The sequence below is a fragment of the Eumetopias jubatus genome, unplaced genomic scaffold (assembly GCF_037043125.1).
Source record: "Eumetopias jubatus isolate StellerSeaLion01/CBP00866 unplaced genomic scaffold, mEumJub1_p1.0 scaffold_15, whole genome shotgun sequence".
In the NCBI taxonomy this organism is placed as follows: Eukaryota; Metazoa; Chordata; class Mammalia; order Carnivora; family Otariidae; genus Eumetopias; species Eumetopias jubatus.
In genome coordinates this window covers 77,240,417-77,263,141 of record NW_028274821.1, presented here as the reverse complement: position 1 = coordinate 77,263,141, position 22,725 = coordinate 77,240,417, and the positions used below count along the sequence as shown (strand labels likewise).

At 42.5% G+C, this 22,725-nt stretch overlaps 1 protein-coding gene across 3 annotated transcripts in view; it reads left to right on the top strand.

The window, feature by feature from the left end:
- The window catches only part of ASTN2 (astrotactin 2), a 904,520-nt gene that overhangs the window by 867,108 nt on the left and 14,687 nt on the right, over positions 1-22,725 (top strand). For all 3 annotated transcript variants that reach the window (XM_028107899.2, XM_028107897.2, XM_028107898.2), the window contains one exon: positions 22,079-22,179. In XM_028107899.2, coding sequence (XP_027963700.1) covers positions 22,079-22,179 — 101 coding nt within the window. The remainder of the gene's footprint in view (positions 1-22,078; positions 22,180-22,725) is intronic.

The window sequence follows — 22,725 nt, the reverse complement described above, 5'->3', positions numbered from 1 at the left end:
TTAATCCTATGAATTTTTAAATAATACCCTGTCTTAGAATTATACTTTCTTTCAGGAATCTCAGTAACCTTGTCCAAATCCAGCTAACTGATGTCAGGCCAAAGGGAGTCCTCTGGAGGTATCTCAGGAGTGCCATTGGCACCATAAAATGTGCCGACCCTAGAGGCAGGGGTTATACCCTTTACAAAGAGGCAAACTGAATTCCTGGTATTTTATTGGACAACCTTCCATAATTTCCCATTATTCTTTTTCATTTTCTAGCTTGGATATGTCTTCTTCAGACAAGATCTTTGCCTCCTCCTTTATAATAGTATCAATGTAAAAACTTGAGAGAAAAAAAAAAGAATTAATGATATGAATGGCTGTTATTTAAAGAGTGCTATGGATATGCCAGAGACTGTTCTAAATGCTTTACATAAATTACCTCGTCTAGTCCTCTTGCTAACTCAATGTGGACAGAGCTCTATTATTCCCATTTTACACATGAGATGATCAAAGCCCAGAGAATTAAGAAATTTGCCTAAAGTCATTCACTAGTCAGTAGCAGAGCCAGGATTCAAATTCAGACTGGCTGGTTCAGGAGCCCAAGCTTCTCATCACTAATGAGTCCAACCTCCCCTGATGTCATATCAGCATTTAATGAGCCTGCTACACACCATATTGTGCCCTCTTTCCATCACAGGGCTTTGGCACATGCTTCATCTCTTATTCATTCTTCAGTTCTCAGCCTAAATGTTGCTTCCTCATATGGCATCCCCCAACCCATAATCTAAACTACGCCTCCTTACTTCTTTCCTTTATTGCAATTATTAAACTTGGAAATGACATATTTATGTGTGTGCTAATGTCTGTCACCTCTTAGACTCGACTGTCTGTGAAAATAAACATGGTGCTTGTTTTATTTCCATATGCATGCAGGAGGCATTCAATGAATATTCATTGGATAAATGAATGCATGTAATAGTACATTTAATCTATGAGGTTAAGGTATAATCCTATGAGGCAGACACTTTTCTCCCTTCACCTTAGACATAAAGAAATGAAGGCTTACAGAGGTTTAGTAAACTGGGCAAAGTCACTAAGGGAGTAAATGCCAGAACTACTATTTGAAAATAGGACTTTTCCGATCTCAGAGCTCATGCTTTCAACCTGTGCCTTGTATTCCTTCCTGGGAAGCCCTATAAGGGACACCTAGAAAAATGAGGCACAGTGTCTGCCCCGAACAGCTCCCTCTCCTGCTGGTAGGAGCTAGGTATATATGCAAACCACCATATGCAAGGCAATTAAAATTGGCCAACTGCTTCTACAATACATACCAGTTATGAGCTATGGAAAAAGGTGGGGAGAAAGAGGAATGTGGAGACAGGAAGGATGTCCTCTAGGCTTTCCTTTTTTAGCCAGTGCACACTTAATCTCTAAGGGTGTGCTCGAAGGAGGCATCCTCTTTATTAGCACTGGTGTCCATTCGTTCCATTTGTTTTAGAGTCTTCACATCTCTGTAGGGCCCTGAGATACATTCTGGGGACCCAGAGATGAACAATGTCCCTGCTACCATGGAGCTCATGAGAAAATGTGGCCCATGATATGAGCGCTCAGACGAGAGAATGCCCCTCAGTCCAGTGAAAGCTGGCCAGGAGGAGTGACATGTTAGTGGAGTTTTAAAGGATGAACAAGATCAGTAAGATGCAGATAGGGAGAGAAGGGAGAATGATTTTCCACGGAGAGGGAGCCGTAGGTGCAAAGTTATGGAGGAGCAAGGCAGTATAGCAATTTAGAAACCCTATTCAAGTTATCATGAGGCAGAAGGACAAGTTTGGTTGATGAGGCCGAAGAGATTGATAGGGGTCAAGTCATAAAGGGACTCTACTTCTAGGCTAAGAAGTGTGGACTTTATCTTAAGGGAGTCATTAAGGTTTCAAACCAGCTGCTCAGTAGCCATTGTCAGATTTGCACTTTAGAAAGTTCACACTGGCTGATACACTGGCAGTAGCTTGGAAGTGAGAGAAAACTGTAGGAAGCAAATAAGGAAGCTATTCCCAAGGCCTGGATGGAGGCAGTGAGTTCCAGAATTGGAATAAAGGAGGGTGGATGAAATCTACAGTGTCAGATAAATGGGACTGAGACAGGGTGAGGCATGAGCCAGAAACAACTCATCAGCATGCACAGATTTGTCCTACGTGATGCTTATTGGTAAGAACTCTACTCCACTTCCTTGCCTCCTGGGCTGGCCCCAGGTAGAGCAGTACTGTTGGTAACCAGAAAGCATTTTTCCAAGCACATACTGTGGACTGTAAGTGTCCTCTGGAAGATAAAAAATAAGTGGGCTTCTGTGAGTTGGCAAAAGTCCCCATTATTCCCTTTCTAATTTTTAAGAATACTTGGTTCTCATCTGTTTATGACACAGCACAAAATTCTTTAGTGGTGCCACTACCATACGAGGGGCTGATGGGGTTGAAGGAAGAATGAGAGATGGTTTCTTTCTCCCAGAGAGCTTCACATACCAGTGGGGGTGACAACAAGTAGAGGGTAGATGAGGACAGTGTCATTCATGGCTTCACGTCCTAGGTACTAAGGCACTCAGAAGAAGAAGCAGTTGGCCCCATCAAAACAGGTATGGGTCTTTCCCAGAGCCTGGAAGTTTGGTTCTGGGCCAGGTGGAGAGAGAGCTGGCCAAGGTCATGTGACTAGGCTGTGGCAGAGATTTTATTTGCTGGTCACTAAGCCGAGCTGGAGAGCCGAGCAGAAGGGCAGTTCTCCTTCTGGGACAGGGGTCCACTACAGTTCTATTAATGATAACAGTTATCTTCCCACCACCACCACCACCGCCACCACCACTGCTTGGACATTTAGAAATGCACCAGATACTATATTAAGTGTTTGATTAAACATTAACTTGCTTAATCTTCACAATAACTTTCTAAAGGATATTTCAGAAGGATATATGAGAACCTGGACTTGCGAATGCAAATAACAGAAACTCAGAAGTGATTATGGGAAAAATGGAATGTGTTCACGTATGTAACTGGGAAATTCAACAGGTGTGCTGACTTCAGACCCAGCAGAATCCAAGAGTGCAGGTGATATGATGTGGACAATTTCTCTGTGTCAACTTTGCTGTGTGTGGGCTGCATTTTGAGTTGGGTTTTCCTCATGCCAGGATGGAGGTGGACGCTGGCAGCTATATATAGGCTTTGATGGTCCTTCATGCCTACTATCTTAGAAAGAGAGAGCCATACCCCTTTCCTATGTCCCTGTCCATCCCCAGGAAAGGACTCTGGTTGTTTTGCTTGGGTGATGTCACCATTTCTGTGGTAGGAGTCAGGGACATGAAATAGATCGTCCCATCCAAATCACAGTAAGAGGTAGAAAAATTGTTCTTAAGTGGACACAGACACCATGCTTCCAGAAATAGGAGTAAGAAATGCTAGGTAAGGGAAACAAAACTGAAAACAAAAAAACCATCGTCCTTAGAGTTTTATTATCCCCTTTATACAGTCAAGGAAATGGAGGTTCACAGGGGTGAAGCACAGAACAGGGTCCATGTATAGGTCTCTTTGATGCCAGCATCCTGGATCCTTAACCACCGTGTTGCACTTGCACAGCGTTACCTCATAGTCTGTATTCTATCTGAGGGAGGTGGAAGTTGGAAAACCCGACTCGGGCAGCATCCCAACTCACAAAGAGGAAATAGGCAAGAAAGTTCACAGAGAGAATGGGCTGGTGTGATTACAAAGCAGGTTGCTGCAGAGAACTGCCTAGGAGTCCCAGCCTTCTGTCTCAGCGTTAGGAAACATTTACTGGACTAGTGACATCAGGGTTCATTGTTGGAGAGCAGAGTGATGTGAAGGTGGGTAGACTGGCAGAGAAGCTGGAGCTCAGAAGTGTCTTGGTGCCTTCTTTGTCCTTGGGCCGACCCAAGCCTTGTAGAGATTTTTCTGCAAGAAGGAGCAGTTGTGTCTTCCATGTCAAGGTGAATGTAGCCCAAGGAGCCCTCCACCAGGAGTTGAATTAAGTGCCGGCTGCATCACTCTGCTACTGTGTATCTGTCCTTGATGAAAACGTCCCCTCCCCACCCTCTCTTCAAACATCAAATTCCCTGAATGCAAAATGTGGGCAATGAACCCTGCTTTGTCTTGCTCTCAAGGTTATTTGTGGAATAAGCTTGGCAAAGTGTAAATTAATAGGTGTCAGGATGTGTTCATTTGTTTGCTTTAATCATGAAAATGAAAATAAAATGCAGAAAGTATGGGGACGGTACCATAAGCCACCGTGTGCCCACCATACAGGATTTAATACCTGCCAGGGCCCTGTCACACTTGCTTCAGAGCTCTTTCATTTATCCTAAAAGACATTAAAATTAAAGATACACTTGACGATTGCCCTTTCCCCATCACAGCCTGACTCGCTCCCCCTTCTCTCTTAAGATACAAACTCTGTCCTGAGTCTGTATAATCCTAGTCCACAGAGCAAAGTGAGTTTGTGTTCATTTGTTTGCTTGCTCTTTTTGCTCTTTAATTTCCACTGGCATCCCTAGTTTCCTCTGTTAGTAAGTTGAAAGTGTACCTTCTTCCAGCCTACGCAGTTTTTGTTATTTCTTCTTTATTAATCATATTAATCTCTGTAACAATCGTATATCCAAAACCAAGGCACAGAAAGTCTCACTGGGTCTTATCTCTCCTGGGAACCACCCCCCCCTTTTATGTCAATACCTATAAGAAAATAAATAAATATTTTAATAATGTATCCTTCTAATCTGGTGCTTACGCAAAGCCTTACGTCTCTGAGCGCTTGTCCAGCCGTGGCGAGGTCTTATCAGGCCCAGATGCCCCCACCATGCCCAGCCAGCCTGTTGCCCTTATTCTGGTAGCTCAAGGTTTCTAAGGCCGATGTGTCCAGTCAACCAAAGAGGCTTATCTTTACGGGGCAAAGGGAGCCGGATGGTGGCTGGGATTCTGAGATACTGAACAGAGGCTCTGTGAGGCTGCCTGAGTTCCCAGCAGTGATCAGACCTGCTGGCTAGAACAAAGAGGGACCTCGTGCTGGGGAGTGTGCGGCCCTGGTGGTGGAGGCAGACAGTCCTGGGTTTGAACGTAGACCTATCCTCTGCTGTATCTGGGGCACACATCTCTCCAGAGGAGCCATGCCACCCTGAGCCTGGTCCTGCAGTCTTCACGTAGGGGAGATTGAAGCACATTCTTTGCAGAATCCCTTTCTCGGGAAAATAGGGATCAGTCATGTAGTACCTACAGTCCTTGACACTTCACTTACCAGCCATCATGGCCCCTAGGAAGAAGTGGTAAGTTGGGCCATTTGGGCAAGCAGAGAACAGGTCAGTGTGGCCCAGAGGGCAAGCATCAACGGAATGAGAGGAGGAAAAAATAAAATCAAAACAGAGCAAAAACTGTCCAGTGTGAAGGCTGTGTGGGGACCCCACTGGCAAGTCATGCTAATTAGAATGGTGGCAGGAGGACACCTTTGGGGAAGGGCACCCTGCTCTCAGCCTTGTTCTCAGTTTTCACTGTGAATCCTCTCACTCTGCCAAGTGTCCATACAGTGTCCTGCCTTGGAGGCAGGGAGTCTGGGTTCAGATCTTAGATTTGCTTTGAACTTACTGTGTGACCTAGGACAAGCTGATTGCCCTCTCTGAGCCTTAGTTAAAAGGGGTGAATAAGCCACTTGACAAGGCTATGTCCTGGTGCTAACCATTTCTCAGCCTTTGACGATGGTTTGAGTGCTCTGTGGAACTCAGGGCTGACATAGGCGAGGTTTCCCTTGGGGCTTTCTGGGCAGCCGCTTCCAATTCTTCTGCTTGTCACCTCTGCTGGGAGTTCTGCTGAACACTACATGTCCAAGTCTAGTGTGCTTTCGTCATCTTTGACCTGTTTCTTGGCAGCCTGGCTTGGAGAACTGATCTTTAAGCCATGCTGTTCGCACCACTTAACTTCACCCTCTGTTGCTTGGCCTTCCCAAACTGGTGAAGGGAATAGCTCTCATCTATCCCCTAAGGGAGGACTTTGCCAAACCCCTCACGCCTTCTCTGACTAGTTCTACTGGTGCCTAACTTTCTGTCCTGTCTTGTTCATCAGTGGTTCGTGGGGGCATGTTTTATCTGTTCAAGTAGGATTATAAGTGCCTTTTGGATTAAGGCTAAAGTGTTGTTAATTCATGGTGGGCATACTGTGTAATACAAAGAATGCAGACTTGGGGTAGATCCGCTCTGGGTTTGGACCCTGCTCTGGAACATACTGCCAGTGTGACTCAGGCATCTCATTTTATCCCTGAGATTTTGTTTCTTCATCTGTAAACATAGATAAATATAGATAATACAATCTACTTAAGATATTATAAGGAATAAATTAGATAATATATAGTCAATGACTGGCACAGATGGTATGTATATATGAGATGTGTGTGTGTCAAGTAAATTGGGAGCCCCTTGATGGGCATGGACTACGACTTTATATTTCTTTTTAATCTCTTTTTACATAGTGTCCACTGGTGCATAGGGTTGCTGAGCTGCACCTGCTTTTATCATAGCTGTAGCCAAGGCACCTGAGTACACATAGATCTCTAGAAATACTGTGCAGTGAGCAAACAGCTGTTTAAGTAGGCACAAGGGACTAGCCTTCCTAAGTCTTTGAGTTTCTGAAAACTGTAATCCCTTTGTCTACCTCCTCCTTCCCCTAGCTTTCCAATGCTGGGTATAGGAGAAAGGATCCATCCTTACCCTGAGCAATGCACATGCAATGTCTCACATTCTACTCTCTCTCTCTCTCACACACACACACACACGGACACATACATACTCATAGGTGCACATCATATATTCAGTAAACCTTTATTGAAGGCCTACCAGGTGACCTAGCTCTGTTTTTGGCACTGCGGATATCGCAGTGAATAAAACAGACTAAATCCTTGTTTTTGTGAATTTTATATTCAAGTGGGAGTGACAAAATCAATAAATATAACAAGGAAATTTTATATTACAAGATTGTAAATATTATGAAGAAAAAAATAGAGCTGGGTAAGTGGTATTCTAATATACTTCTAGATAGAGCAGTTTGGATGTAGTTGAAATTTAAAAGGGAACCTCATTGAGAGGGAGGTTCAAGGTGAAGCTGCGTTGGATTGAAAGTAGTTATTTTGTTTATCAGAAACATAGGAAATGCAGATGACGATCATTAAAAACAGTAACTCTAACTATGGATTGAATTGTTAATATCTGTCAAGCATTGAGCTGAGGTAATCTTACCTACTCTGGGGACTCCTCCTGATAACCCTGTGAGGCAGGCGGAACCGTGTTTATTTTATTGACAAGGAAACTGAGGCTGGAGGAGGTAAAGGACTTCAGTGTCACATAACCTGTAAGCAGCAGCATGACTCTGTCCACTTCCAAGTCCATGTCCCTAAGTTCCACATCCCACTGGGGTTTTGGGCAGTTCTGCTGCAGTCCACAGACTCCTCTACAAATGAACCAGAGCCACAACTGTCCACTTAAGGTTTCACTGAAGGTCCTCTGTGTCCCCTTTCTGCATATATGAGCGAATATGGGACAGGGGTTGAGGCAGGGGGTGCTTGCCCAAACTCAGAGATCAGAAACCTACAGATAATAGAAGCCCAGGCCCCAAATCCTTGCCATGGCCACCTTTATGGACACAGGCTTCTTCTAGATTGACACCATTGGTTTTGTTTGTTTGTTTATAGAGCTGTATTTATTTATTTTTTTAATCTAATTCACATACCATGAAATTCGCCCTTTTTTAAAATATACAATTCAGTGAATTTTAGGATATTCAGAAAGTTGCACGATCATCACAACTAATTCCAGAACATTTTAATCGGTTGGAAAAGAAACTCCATATCCATTAGCAGTCACTCCCATTGCCCCCTCCTCCCAGTCCTGGACACCACTAATCTACTTTCTGTCTCTAGGAATTTGCCTATTGTGGACATTTCATAGAAATGGAATCATAAAATATATGGCTTTTCTCTCTGAATTATTTTGCTTCGCATAATGTTTTCAAGGTTCAGTGATACTGTAGTGTGAATAAGGACTTCATTTGTTTTTATGGTCGAATAATATTCAGTTGTGGGATATTTTGTATATTCATCAGTTGATGGACACTTGAGTTGTTTTCCACTTTTTGGCTGTTAAGAATAATGCAGCGATGAAAATTTGTTTTTTTATGGACATATGTTTTGAGTTCTCTTGGGTATATACCTAGGAGTAGAATTGATAGGTCATATGTTAACTCTATGTTTAACTTTGAGAGGAACTGCCAAGATGTTTTCTGGTATGGCTGCACTATTTTGTAGTCCCATCAGCAATGTGTAAGGGTTCCAGTTTCTCCCATCTTTGCCAACCACTTATTATTTTTTCTCTTTTTTGTTATAGCCATCTTCATGGGTAAGAGACAGTGTCCCATTATGGCTTTGATTTGCATTTCTCTAATGATTAACGATGTGAGCATATTTTCATGTGGTTATTTGTGTATCTTCTCTGAGAAAAAATGTATTCAAATTTTTTGTCCATTTTTTTAATTGTGCTATTTGTCTTTTCATTGTTGAGTTGCAATGCTTCTTTATATAGTCTGAATATTAGTCTTGTATCAGTTACATGATTTACAAATATTTTCTCCTGTTTTGTGGGTTATCTTTTCATTTTCTCAATATCATCCTTTAGAACACAAAAGGTTTTAATTTTGATGAAATCCAATTTATCTTGGGTGCCTGGGTGGCTCAGTTGGTTAAGCGACTGCCTTCGGCTCAGGTCATGATCCCAGGGTCCTGGGATCAAGTCCCACATCAGACTCCCCCTGCTCTGCGGGGAGCCTGCTTCTCCCTCTGCCTCTGCCTGCCACTCCCCCTGCTTGTGCTTTCTCTCTCTCTCTGTCAAATAAATAAATAAAATCTTTAAAAAAAATCCAATTTATCTTTTTTTTCCTTTGTTGTACTTTGGGGGTCATAGCTAAGAGATCATCATCCTCTCTAAGGTCCTGAAGATTTGCTCCATTATTTTTTTCTAAGAGTCCTTTAGTTTTTGCTTTTATGTTTAGGCCTTTGATCCATTTTGAGGTTTTATACATATATATATAATATATATATAATTGAACATAAATATTTAATATATTTATATATAAATATAAATATATATGTGTATATATATACACACACACACATATACATATGGTGTGAGATAGGGGTCCAATTCCATTCCTTTGCATGTGGCTATCCAATTATCCCAGCATCATTAGCTGAAGAGGCTATTCTTAAAGATGACTACTCTTTCACTCTTGTTGAAATCAATTGACCATAAATATATGAGTTTATTTCTGGACTCTCAATTTTACTTCATTGATCTGTATCTATTTTTATACTAGTACAAGACAGTCTTGATTACTGTAATTTTGTAAATTTTGAAGTGGGGATGTGGGACTCTTCCAGCTTTGTTTCTTTTTCAGAATTATTTTGGCTATTCTGGCTACCTTACATTTCCCTACCATTCATTTCCATATGAATTTTAGGAGTAGCTGGTCATTTTCTGCAAAAAATCAGCTGGGATTTTGATGGAGATTGTGTTGAATCTGGTATAAATTTGGGAATATTTCCATTGTAATAATGTTAAATCTTCCAAATCCATGAGCACAACATACCTTTCCATTTATTTAGGTCTTCTTTTATTTCTTTCTATGATGTTTTGTAGTTTTCAGTGTATAAATCTTGCATGCCTTTTGTTAACAAATATATTCCTGTTTTACTTTTTTGTTGTCGCTATTATAAATGGGATTATTTCTTAATTTCATTTCCTTATTATTCATTGCTAGTGTATAAAAATATAATTGATTTTTGTATATTAAGCTTTTCACTTGTAACCTTACTGAACTTGTCTTTTTTCTTCTTTTAGATCTTTGTGTGTGTGTGTATTCCTTTGTTTTTCTATATACAAGATCATGTCATCTGCAAACAGAGACAGTTTTATAATTTATTATCTGGGTGACTTTTATTTCTTTTTTCTTGCCTAAATACCCTGTCTAGAACATAGTATAGTGCTGAATAGAAATAGTGAAAGTCAACCTCCTTGTCTTGTTCTAGACCTTAGGGGAAAGTTTTCAGTCTTTACCTATACCATTAAGTATAATGTTAGCTCTGAGTTTTCCACAGATGCCCTTTATCAGGTTGGGGTAGTTCTCTTCTATTCATAGTTTAAGCGTTTTTATTATGAAAAGCTGTTGAGTTTTATGAAAGCTTTTTCTGTATCTATTGGGTTGATCATGTAATTTTTGTCCTTTATTTTTGTTAATATGATGTATTATATTAGTTGACTTCATATGCTGAATCAGTCTTGCTTTCATGGGATAAATCTCACTTGGTCATGGTGTATAATCCTTATATGTTACTGGATTTGATTACTATTTTGTTGTATCTGTATTTATAAGGGATATTGGATTGTAGTTTTCCTTCCTGTGGTGACTTTGTCTGGTTTTGGTATCAGAATAATACTGGCTTCATATAATTAGTTGTCAGTGTTCCTTCCTCTTTTATATTTTTGAAAGAGTTTATGTAGGATTGGTGTTAACTGATGTTAACATTTGGTAGAATTCACCAGTGAAGACATCTAGTAACACATTTTTTTTGTAGGAAAAGCAAGTCCTCGAGGAAGGACCTCACTCAGTTAGTAGCTCACTGTGTGCATTGTCTCTAATTCTCATACTATTAAAAGCAGATATTGTTAAAGAAGATGTGGTATATATGCACAGTGGACTATTACTCAGCAGTAAAAAAAAAAGAATGAAATCTTGCCATTTGCAACAACATGGATGGATCTAGAGAGTACAATGCTAAGCAAAATAAGTCAGAGAAAGACAAATACCATATGATTTCACTCCTATGTGAAATTTAAGAAACAGAACAAATTAACAAAGGGGAAAAAAAAGAGACAAACCAAAAAACAGAGTCTCAACTATAGAGGACAGACAATGGTTACCAGGGGGAAGGAAGGTGGGTGGGAGATGGGGAGAATAGGTGAAGGGGATTAAAGGTACACTTATCTGGATGAGCACTGAGTAATGTATAAAATTGTTGAATCACTATATTGTACACCTGAAACTAATATAACATTGTAACTATACTGGATTTAAAAATTTAAAAATAGATAAACTGCAATTGATTAACAAGAGTGATCAATTCCATGAAGAAGAAGGAAAAAAGCAGGTATTGTTTATTTTTCTTATCACCAATTTTTAAATTTTATTATTGAACTGTATTATATTAGTTAGGTATACAACATAGTGATTCAGTGATTCTGTATACTACACAGTGCTCACCATGTTAAGTGTAGTCACTACCTGTCACCATACAACACTATTACAATATTACTGACTGTGTTTCCTATGCTGTACTTTTCATCTTCATCACTTATTTATTTTATAACTAGAACTTTGTCTCTCTTAATCCCCTTCACCTTTTTTTTTTTTTTGCCCATCCCCCCCACACCTCTCCCATCTGACAACTACCAGATTGTTCTCTGTACTTACGAATCTGTTTCTGTTGGCTGGTTGGTTTTGTTTTTGCCTTTCTCTGTCAGATTTATTTTGCTTAGCATAATATCCTCTAGGTTCATCCACGTTGTCACAAATGGCAAGATTTTGTTCTTGGCCAAGTAATATTCCATTGCGCATATATATATATATATATATACACACACATATATATATATATACACACACATATATATATATATAGATAGATAGATAGATAGATATATACACACACACCACATCTTTGTCCATTCATTATCAGGGGTCACTTAGTTTGCTTCCATGTCTTGGTTATTGTAAATAATGCTGCAATAAACATAGGGGTACATATAACCTTTCATATGATGTTTTCATTTCCTTGGGTAGATATTCAGAAATGCAATTACTGGATCATATGGTAGTTCTATTTTTAATTTTTTGAGGAACTTCCATACTGTTTTCCGTAGTGCCTGCACAAGTTAGCATTCCCATCAACAGTGCACAAGGGTTCCTTTTTCTCCACATCCCCCTCATCAACACTTGTTATTCCATGTCTTTTTGATACTAGCCATTCTGACTGATGTGAGGTGATATTTCATTGTGGTTTTAATTTGCATTTCTTTGATGATGAATGATGTTGAACATCTTTTCATGTGTCTGTTGGCCATCTGTATGTCTTCTTTGGAAAAATGTCTATTCAGGTCCTCTGCCCATTTTTTTAATCCAATTGTTTTCTTGGTGTTGAGTTGTTTGAGTTCTTGATATCTTGAATATTAACCTCTTATTGGATATGTCATTTGCAAATATCTTCTTCGAATAGTTTTTTTCACTGTGCTAAAGCTTTTCAGTTTGATGTAATCCCAATTGTTTATTTGTGTGAACAATCGCCTGGGGAGAGAAAGCAGCTATCTGATGAGGAAAATGAGGCTCAGAGACATGGTGTAATTTGCCTACATACCCAGTGACTGAGCTAGAGTTCTAACCAAACCTTATGAAAATCAGTAGTCTGATTGCCATAATACCCTCCAGGAGGATTGCATTTGCCCAGGGCTTTGATTTCAAGAAGCCTTGTTTCCACTTTATTCCATTGAGTATCATAAATAAGCAAGACAAGCAAGATAATATTTACTGTACCAAGCACTGTTCTAGGTGTTTCCTTGTTATTTAATTCTTACAACAATCTTGTGAGGCAGTTATTGTTAACTCCATTTACTGATATGGAAACCAAGGCTCTCAAAGGAAATGGGAAGAGGAAATCGACAGCCATGATACAAACTCAGTCCTTCAGACTCCCAAGTGCAGAGCTTGGTCCTTCTGCCCACACCCATTCCTCCAACCTGTGGGCAAACACTGCTCACACATCAGGTGGAGACTGAGCTCAACTTGAAGTAGTTAAGAACCATCCTGCCCATGTTTCCTGACTTAATGTCCAAGAGTAAATCCAAGTTGGGGACCTCTGCTTGGCCTCCTCTCCTCTGAGCTTGACTTTGGCAAAATGCATTTTCAAAAGGCACCAAGGAAGAAGAGAAAGACTTCAGGGTCAGACATGCGAAGAGGACTAATGTCAGTGTTGAAAGGGGATGACGGATGTTGGTGTTACTGTACTAAGAGCTCTTCCTTGTCAAAAGCTGGGAACATGGAGTTCATCCTCCTAACTCTAACCTCCTCCAAACTGTGACTCAAGACCCAATTGGGACCAATGAATACCTACCAATTCCATGTATTGGGCAATAGCCCTGAACTTTGAGTTGGGAGACCTGTGCTGAGGCCTGGCTGAACTATCTGTGCAGCCTCAGAAAAGTCAATTCAAATTTCCATGGCTCATTTGCCTCCTTGTAAAATGGATTTAATAATACACACCCCTTAGGCAGATTTAAAGAGAACAGAAGACAGCTGTGTAAAAGCCCCCAACACAGTGTCTGATACAGAGTGAGTGCCCAGGAACTGTGTGTGGGATCTCTAAGGCACTTTCACATCCATAATGAACATTTGGTCTTCACGGCCTCCCTGTGGGGTTATCAATAGTATCCAAGCTACAGAGAGGTCAAATAATCTGAAAAAGACCACATAGTTAGTTAAAGACAAGGTTAAACCTCCAAATCATGCCCTCTGTCTCTCAATGCTACATACTTCTAAGTTATACTTTCCTGCAAAAAATTGCTGTAACTGGAGTCATTTAAAAATTGATTTTATCTGGGTATTAGGCTGTCCAGTATATAATAAAGATATAAGAAAAAGGCCACAGTTTGCTTTAAAGATCCCAGGAATACAAATTGAAAGGGAATAATAAGGCATCCCATGCTTAATTCATTCCTTGTTTTGAAACCAGGAAATTAGTCTGTGTCTGCTTCGCCCTAAAACAACCTGTTAAAAGATGAACATCTTCCAACTAAGAGCAATGGTCAGTCTAACAGTGTGTTACCTTGTAGGCCACTCACTGAAAAAAGAGAAGGGGAAGGGGAGGGACAGACAAGAAGAAGAGAAGGAAGAGGGACAGGAACTGCTGCTAAAGCCAAGACCAGTGCCAACCTGAATTTCCTTTTCAAGAGAGGTCAGGGTCGCCTATTATACTTGATAGGTCAATGAATGAGCTCAAATGGACCATTTACCTAGTTTTGTATGTTAAAATCCTTTGGCACGTTCACTCCTCTAAGGCTTTCAGCATGGGAAGTATAAGGATTGTCACCCTTTTGTGTTTTTTTCTTGGTAGGAGAAAATGGGATTTTCATAGGTGGTTGGCATTCCCTGTAGGTTGCAGCTGACAAGGGATCCAGACAGTCCTTGAATGCATATCCAAAGCTTAGTCCATTGTTTTAAAGAAGGAAGAAAGAACACACCTGAAGGAAATGCAAAGACAAAAATAAATTTTTATTAAAGTACCCCTAGCACTGCATTCCATTTCTTGTTCACTTGACCCCATCTCCCTGCTCTTCTGCAAGCTCCTGGAAAGTAAGGACCACACTCTACTTCTTAAGTGTTTCTGTCCACTTAGCAGAGTGCTGGGCACCTAGTAGGTGTCCCACTGATGCCAGGTGCATGGTGGAAGGAGCAGCTGTGACAATCATTCATTCCTCAGTCGGATACTGGAGATATGCTCAACACACTTTAATTTTAAGTCAATTTCTATTTATTTTATTTTAAATGTCATTACTATAATCATTCATTTCTGAGTCCCGGTGGTGTTGGCACTATGACATTTACAGTAACGGTCACATACCAGTGAATTTGGGGGGCTTTGACAGGCAGAGCAGTGGGTGTCTGGTACTTATTCTAGATGGTTGCCTTTGCCTGAGCTTAGCACCAATGCTGGTTCCAGACTTGGCCTTCCCCCCAGAGCTCTCTCTGCTGGCTTCCCCCCACTCCCCTGATTCTTTATCTGTTAGCTCATGCAGCCGGAGGAGTTGAAGGGAGGGCAAGTGGAGGGAGCTGATGTTTGGAGTCCAGCCAGAGACTGCCTCACCTTTGTCCCAGGTGCAGCCTCCCAATCATGCCTCAGACGGGCTTGTTTTGAAAGTAGAAACCAGGATTGGAGTCCTTAGTACCATGATGGTCTCTCCGTGCTGGACACTGGAATTAAATATTTATGTTGGCAGAGAGCACGAGTTGTCCACCCAAGCTGGGAGATAAAAAGGTTGGTTTTGGTGCTGGGGAGTAGGTGGGCTGCCCGTAGAACAGAGCAGGGACCCACAGGAGCCACTCCCTGTTCCTTCTCAAGTCTTACTTTGATAGTCCGGACGACCAGCACCCCACTGGGGAAAACTTTGGGCATCTTAATTCCGTCAGCCAGTTTGCACCGGGACCCTCATTTCACAGGTTGGGAAACTGAGATCAGGGCACAGTGGAACTTGCCCAGGGCCACACTGCCTACTCAGTGGCAGAACCCAAATTAGAGTCCAGATCTTCAGCAAGCGGTTGTGACATGAGACCTGGGGTCAGGAGAACTGTGTGACCTTGGGTAGATGACCTGAACTCACTGAGCCGTCTGAAAGACAGGAATGATTTCTAACCCTGGGATCAAATGAAATAATATAAACAAACGATTTTATGTGAAGTGCTGGCAACACTTTAGCTCAGGGGTCTGCAAACTTCTCTCTAGAGGTCCAGACAGTAAATATTTTAGGCTCTCTGGATCATATGGTCTCTGTTGCAGCTACTCAGCTGTACCACTGTAGTGTGAAAGCATCCATAGAAAACGCATTTTAAGAAAATGAGTGTGGCTGAGCCCCATTAAAACCTTATTTACAGAAACATGCGGCAGGCCAGATTTGGCCATGGGCCGTGGTTTGCTGACCCTGGCTGGAGATGCTTGGAAGTTTTTAGAGTTACTGTTGATGATGTAATAAATGACCCCCAAATTGAGTGGCTTAAAACAAACTATTTGATTACGCTAATGGATTCTGTGGGTCAGGCACCGAGACAGGGTACAGTGGACTCGGCTGTCTTTACTTCATGAAGTCTGGAGCATCGGCTGTGAGATGAGTGACCTGACTGCTTGGGGTGAAATTACCTGAAGGTTCCTTTACTTACCCAGCTGGGGCCTGGGCTTAGGTGACCTGAACACCAGGACTGCTGATGTGCCTGCTGTAGCCTCTCCCTCCCTGTGGCCTGGCTTGCTTACCGCAGGGTGGCCTCAGCGTAGCTGGAGGTCTTGCATGGAGGCTCAGGGTTCTGAGCAAGTATGTTTCAGCGAGCAAGGTAGAAGTTGCATAGTCTTTTATGATCCAGAATCAAAAGTTGCACAGCATCCCTTCTGCTGTGCTCTATTAGTCAAAACATTCCTGAAGCCACCAGCATTCAAGGTGAAAGGACATAGAACCCCCACATCTCAGTGAGAGCTATGCTAAAGAATTGGGGGGAGGGGGCTCACTTTTAAAACCATTATAGAAGAGATTAATAATTTAAACACACACATCAAATAGTGGTGAATGGTTACTTAGCACTTACCGTGTGCCAGGCAGTACTTTATTCCTCCAACGTCCCTTTGAAGGAGGTAATATTATCACCCACACTTTATTTTGTTTTATTTTTATTATCACCCACATTTTAAAGACAAGATACACTAAAGAACAGAGAAGTTAATTAACTTGCGCAAGGTCAAAAAGAGTAGGTTGTACAACCAACATCTGAACTCAAGTAGTCAGGCTCCAAAATCCCCAACCATGACACACTCTGCTTCATTTTGATCATGAAAATGAGAATGCTCTTTTTACTACTAGAGCAGAGCCGGATTAAGAACCTGAGACTTTGGACTGCCTGCCAATAATATTTAGTCTTCCTGCCAGTAATTGCTTAAAAACATTATTGCACACCTACTCTGGGTCCAAACTGTTCTGTGCATTTTGGGTAGTCCAAGGGAAGAGGTATGACATCCAGTTTCATTCATAAGAAACCTAAAATGTGGGTGAGTGGATTGAATTCTGATTTAATTCTCATAACCTGATGAGATGGAACCTTTGTCCCATTTTATAGATAAGGAAACTAAGGCCCATGGTTAAGTCACTATTTGCCCAGTAGCTGATGGAGTCTAGCTAGATTCAAAGCCAGAGCAGTTTGATATGCAATCCCATGCTCTTTGCCATAGACTGCAATGGAAAAAGATCTGGAATGAAAAATGCCAACTCTTTCAGGGGAAAAAAAAAAACTTCAGTCCCTAACATGTCAGATCTAGCCTATCCTTAAAGGTGATACTGGCTTAGTTTCTCACTGCAGAGAGAGGAGACAGAGACCCAGAGAAGGGCAGATAGGTTTCCCTGGATCAGATGTAGAGCCGTAGCTGGGACTCCGTGTTTTTCCCACCACGCTGACTGCCACATTGTGATGGGAATGGCACGGAGGAGAGTGATGGTAGGTGGGGTGTCGGTCTGTGGGGTGGGAGCGTGGGGGGGGTTTGAGCTAACGGGAAGTTGTTTGCCAAAGCTGTGTGGGGGGAAGGAGCATTTTACAAGACCAGGGCCTCTGGCCTGGAAACATCTGTTTCCCTTCAAGTTAGCGAGGAGACTTTTGCCTCCCCAGAATGCCTAAATCATGTGGCGGCTGGGGAAGAGCAGGCGTTGGTCTGGAGACTTCAAACGCATTCTCCCGTACTCTCGGGGACCTGGGCCTGATGTGGGCCTCTGGGGCTCTATCCCTGCTCTTACCCCCTGTCAGATCCGTGAGAAGCTCTCACCGCCAATTAACTTCTCAGTTTCATTCTCTCACCCCTGCTGCGAGGGGGTCTGGGGGTCTTGGATGGGACCAACAACAGCTTCCTCTCTACCCGTTCTCCTCTGATTTCCACTAGGACAACTTCTTCTGGATGTCTGGTGGGGTGGGAGGGGGGAGGGGTCAGAGCGTTGTGCAGTGTCATAATAACAATACTATTGATGATAATACCTGCAACTGTCTCTCATTGAGTATTTGCACATGCCAGGCATCATAGGGAGCACTTACCCACATCTCTCTCTATTCTGACAACGACCCTATACAGTGGATTTTAATGTCATACTTCCTATTTTACAGGCAAGTAAAAGGGCCTCACACAGTCAATAAATGGGGAGCCAGAATTTAAAACCAAATTGCCTGATTCCAGGTTCATGTTTTTAGCCATTCTGTCACTCTATCTCTTACAATGACCTTTCAAGCAAATCCCCTTTTGTTCATTTCACAGATGGGGAAGTGGATTTCCAGACAAGGGAACTACTCTTCATAGTTGATTGAATCATTCATTCAGTCTTTCATTCCTTCTGGAAAGTACTTGCCAAGCATTGCGTGATTTAGGTGTCTGAGCACCAGATGTAGGTGGGTGGATAGAGACAGGCTGAGCCAGATTCTGGTCCTGAAGATACATACTTACAGGGGTGAGAGAGAAGCATATGAGCACTGACCCAGGCATGCAGCATGTACAGTCACAGGGCACCATGGGCGGAGAAAGGTTTATTGGAGGAGACGAGGTTTGACTGATGCTCCGAGGACAGGGTGGGAAGGGTCAAGTGGAGAAGGAGAAGGCTGAGCCAGACAGGGGATGTAGCATGTGCAAAGGCCAAGAGGTAGAATCCATGTTCTGGAACCATTAGCAGTTGGATGTGGTTCTACTATGAAACAGAATAGGAAGCAAAGACTGGTAAAACAGGCTGGATGTGTGGCCAGTGTTAATTTGAGGTTCAGTGATACAGTACTGTCTGACGAGTGAAGATCAAGGAGCTGCACTGGGAACCTATAGGAAGGAGTTTGGATTTAGTCCTGAGGGTGATGAAGAAACAGAAAAATACCTTGCATTTGTGTAGTCAATCCCAAGGCACTTGCCCCCACATTGAAATCGCACTACACTAAAGCCATATTGCTTTAGACATCCAAGATCTCATAGGCCACAATCTGTGGAAAACCTGGGACATGAACTCAGTTGTTTTTTTTTTTTTTTTAATTGAAGCATGGTTGATGCACTATATTAAGTTAGTTTTAGGTGTACGACATAGTGATTCAGTAACTTTCTACATTATGCTGTGCTCACCACAGGTGTGGCTACCGTCTGTCACCATGCAAGGCTATTATGATACCATCGACTATATTCCCTATACTGTAACTTTCACTCCCCCCCCGACCTACTCGTAACTGGAAGGCTGTACCTCCTACTTCCCATCACCCATTTTGCTTATCCCCTTACACCCCACCCCTCTGACAACCACCATTTTGTTCTATGTACTTACATGTGTTTCTCTTTGTTTGTTTGTTTTGTTTTGTTTGTTTCAGGCACCTTGGCCAGTGTTCTTTCCCCTAAAACAAAGTCAGAGGAAGATTAAATAGCAAGGGTTTGAGCCTGGAGCTTCAGATTCCTAAAGAGCCCATCCCACTACATCGTTGGAGCCACCTCTTTTGTAATAAAAGTATCCGATAGGTGCAGTGGGACCTAAATCAGCCAGTTGTACCAGAAGCAGGGTAGTGTATAGAAGGAGCACTTGGGGGAGGAGTTAGAAAAGCCATTGTCTACTCTGAACTTCTTAAGAATCTTTCCTCTCTGGGCCTCCATTTCCCTACCTGTAAATAAGGATATGGAGTTTGGTGCTGGCTCAGGGGTTCTAGTTCAAATTATCAGTGGATCTCAGCCTGCTTCAGTGGGCAAAGAGAAGATGGAAGAACTGAGCAGAAGGTAGCTGGCACCCTTCTTGAATCCCCTGAGAAACACCGAGGTCTGCCTGTGCCCTCTCCTCAGTCTCTCTCTCTGTTCCCACTTTTCACTCTGCTCTATGGGTGTGTCCCTGTGTCTGCTTCTCAGTCTCCGCTCCCCTCCTGCTTCTACACATTAGGGGCCTCCACTTTCTTCCCCTCACAAAAAGCCCCTCCAAGCCCTGCCTGGTCCCCTAACAGCTTTCAGATGTGTCTCTGGAACAGTTCTACAATTACAGCTGGGACGGGCAGAAAGCGCTTGGCCTTGTGACTTTTGACCCAAGCCTGTGAGGTTGACATCTTCCTCTTTTTCCACCCCTCCGCCCACACCGGCAGGGTGGCCTGAGGCCTCCTCCATCCCGAAGCCTCCACTGACAACATTTGGTTACTCTAATAACACAAATAGAAGCCACCTTTTAGGGAGCAAAGATTGAGCCAGACCTGCTCCATTGTTGCATCATTGAGTCTTGGTCCCAAACTTGTGAGAGACGGAGAATTTCACCCTACTTACAGAGGCTGAAGCCCAGAGAACACTCAGCCAGCAGCTGGGGAAAGCAAGGATTCTCTCCAGGTTTTATAACTTAGAAGTCTAAGACTGCTTCTTCCCCAGCATGCTGTTATTCTTGCTGCTTGGCTAAGCAGAGAGGTGACCCTACACCCTCTTGGTGGAGGAAATGTATTGCAGAAGTACCATGAAAACATAAGTGGCCAATGGGAAAGTAGTGTTTAAAAAAATTTTCCAACTTCTCATGTTTTGAGGCTAATTCACATATTCCATTCACTACATCCTTCCATGTTTCCCTCAGTTGAAATGCATCTCCTCCTCTCCAAGAAAGCATTTTTTTATATGTGCACTCTTGTACAAATAAGTGCTGTTTACGTGGTCTTTATAAAAATCTGCAGCTTACAAGCCACTCCTCACGTATCACTCTATGTAATCTTTGAGACAGTCATGCATTATCTCTACAAGTATCCCCATTTTATTGAGGTAGAAATGATTAAGAAATGAGATGTGATATGCTCAGATATTTACTGAGTGCCTACTATATATACCCAGTACTGGTAAACGCCAGGAGATTGTTGTACTCAAGCTGTGAAGTATACACCCTCTGGGAGCTGCAGGCTAGGGTTTGGATCTTGCCTCTACCGTGTTCTAGATGGGTTGCTGTGAGGGTAGTAACACCCAGTATTGTCCTTACCTCCCTACTCTGCCACTTGCTTATTCTCACATCCTGGATTTTCTTTGTGATCTTATTTCTAACCCCTCTGCAAGGCTTTTTGATCTCAACTCCCCCTGTGTAGCACTTAGAGATGCCTGATGCAGAGAGATGAAGTAAGCACAGAGAAATGAAGTGACTCAACCAAGGTCACAGAGCAAAGGAAGTAGAATGGAGCGTGAACCCAAGCCTGGCCATCTCCAAGACCAGGCTCCTCCTTCTGTCACCCCAGCTTCTCTTGACCAAAACAGTACTGGATGTAGTAAGCACTAGAACTGAGCCCCACTCACAATGCTGAGTTACAGCAGGAGGAGAGAACACCCACATCACAGTGCTAATGTTCTTCTACCAAAGGCAGAAGCCAAAAACCCCAGCAAGCAGATGAATAGATTAGTTTCCTTCTGAAGATGGGACCAACATACCCCATGTTTAGGCCTCTTAAGACATATATTTTAGGTATAGGCCAGCACTCCAAGCCAGCTAATGAAAGACAAAAGGTGGAATTAGATTTGACAGTGTGGTTAAGTGTATAATCTTTGGATTGAGGCAGACCTAAGTTCTGGTCCCCTGTTGCTACTTACTTAATATGTAATAATAGGTGAATTACTTGACCTCTTTGGAACCAATGTCCTTACTGGTAAAATGCAATCACAGTACCCAGCTCATACAGTATATGAATAAAATAACTCCTGGCACACAGTTAATGCTCAGGAAGTGTTTACTAAATGGATGAATGAAAGAACGTGTAAATGAGCATGTCCAGCCAAGCCAGATAGCATTGGGGTTCAGACTGCTCTGTCCCCAAGTAATTGTGAGACCATGGAAAGATACAAAATCAAGGTCTCAGTTTCCTTATTGGTGAAGTGCAGATGATCATAATCCCTGCCTTCCAGGCTTGCCTACTTGTAAAATAAGAGTAAATGCAGTAAACATTGGGGTGCACATGCCCCTTTGGATCACTACATTTTTATCTTTGGGGGAAAAAAAAAGTGAGAGTAAATGCAAAGTGCCTGGCAGACAATTGGTGCCCAATAAATGCTTTATTGTTGCTATGTTTTTTTTTCCAAATCTTTTCTCTCGCAGCCTAAGCATCCCTGAATTGTTTTGGCCACTGCTCCTGTACTGTGATTTTGTGTTCCACCTTACAACTTCCAGGGCCTTCTCTGAAGTCACAAACCCGCGCCCTGTTTTCTTGTTATGCTGCAGATTCACTTTGTATGCTGTGGATACACGAGGGAGGCACTCAGAGCTCAGCACAGTGACCCTGAGAACGGCCTGTCCGCTGGTGGATGACAACAAGGCAGAAGGTAGGTGACCCGTTTCTTCCCCTCCCAGGTCACTCCCATATTTCCTCTAAGTTCTACACCCAGTCACTAACCACTACCCCTTTCCTGCCTTATACACCTATTGGCACCGAGAGAAGAAAGGGAAGGGACTAAGGGGCCAGGAGGAACATGGAGCTAAATTAACCAAAGCCATGAAGGAAATTGAGATGGACTAGCAATATCTTGGCCAGTTGAAAGACTTGCTCCTCTTTCATAGCATTTTTCTATGTTCTGAGGTAGAGGCAAGGAATGGTAGAGAATTAGAGCCCCATGACTGTATCCTGCCCCTTAGCCTAAGCTTTTTAGAGACCACTTTTTTTCCATTTCGGTCTATGCTAAAACTGGCATATTAGTGACAGTAGAAGACCACTCTACCACTAAGCCCATGGTAGATAGCATTATCTCATCATAGCACACATCTCCATCTAGCCCAGGGGTGGCCTCAGAATCCTCAGCATAGAGCTATAGTCAGTGACTATTGGTGAGAGGTAGCATGCAGGATTAAATCTTTCTGCTGCTCCTGGCCCA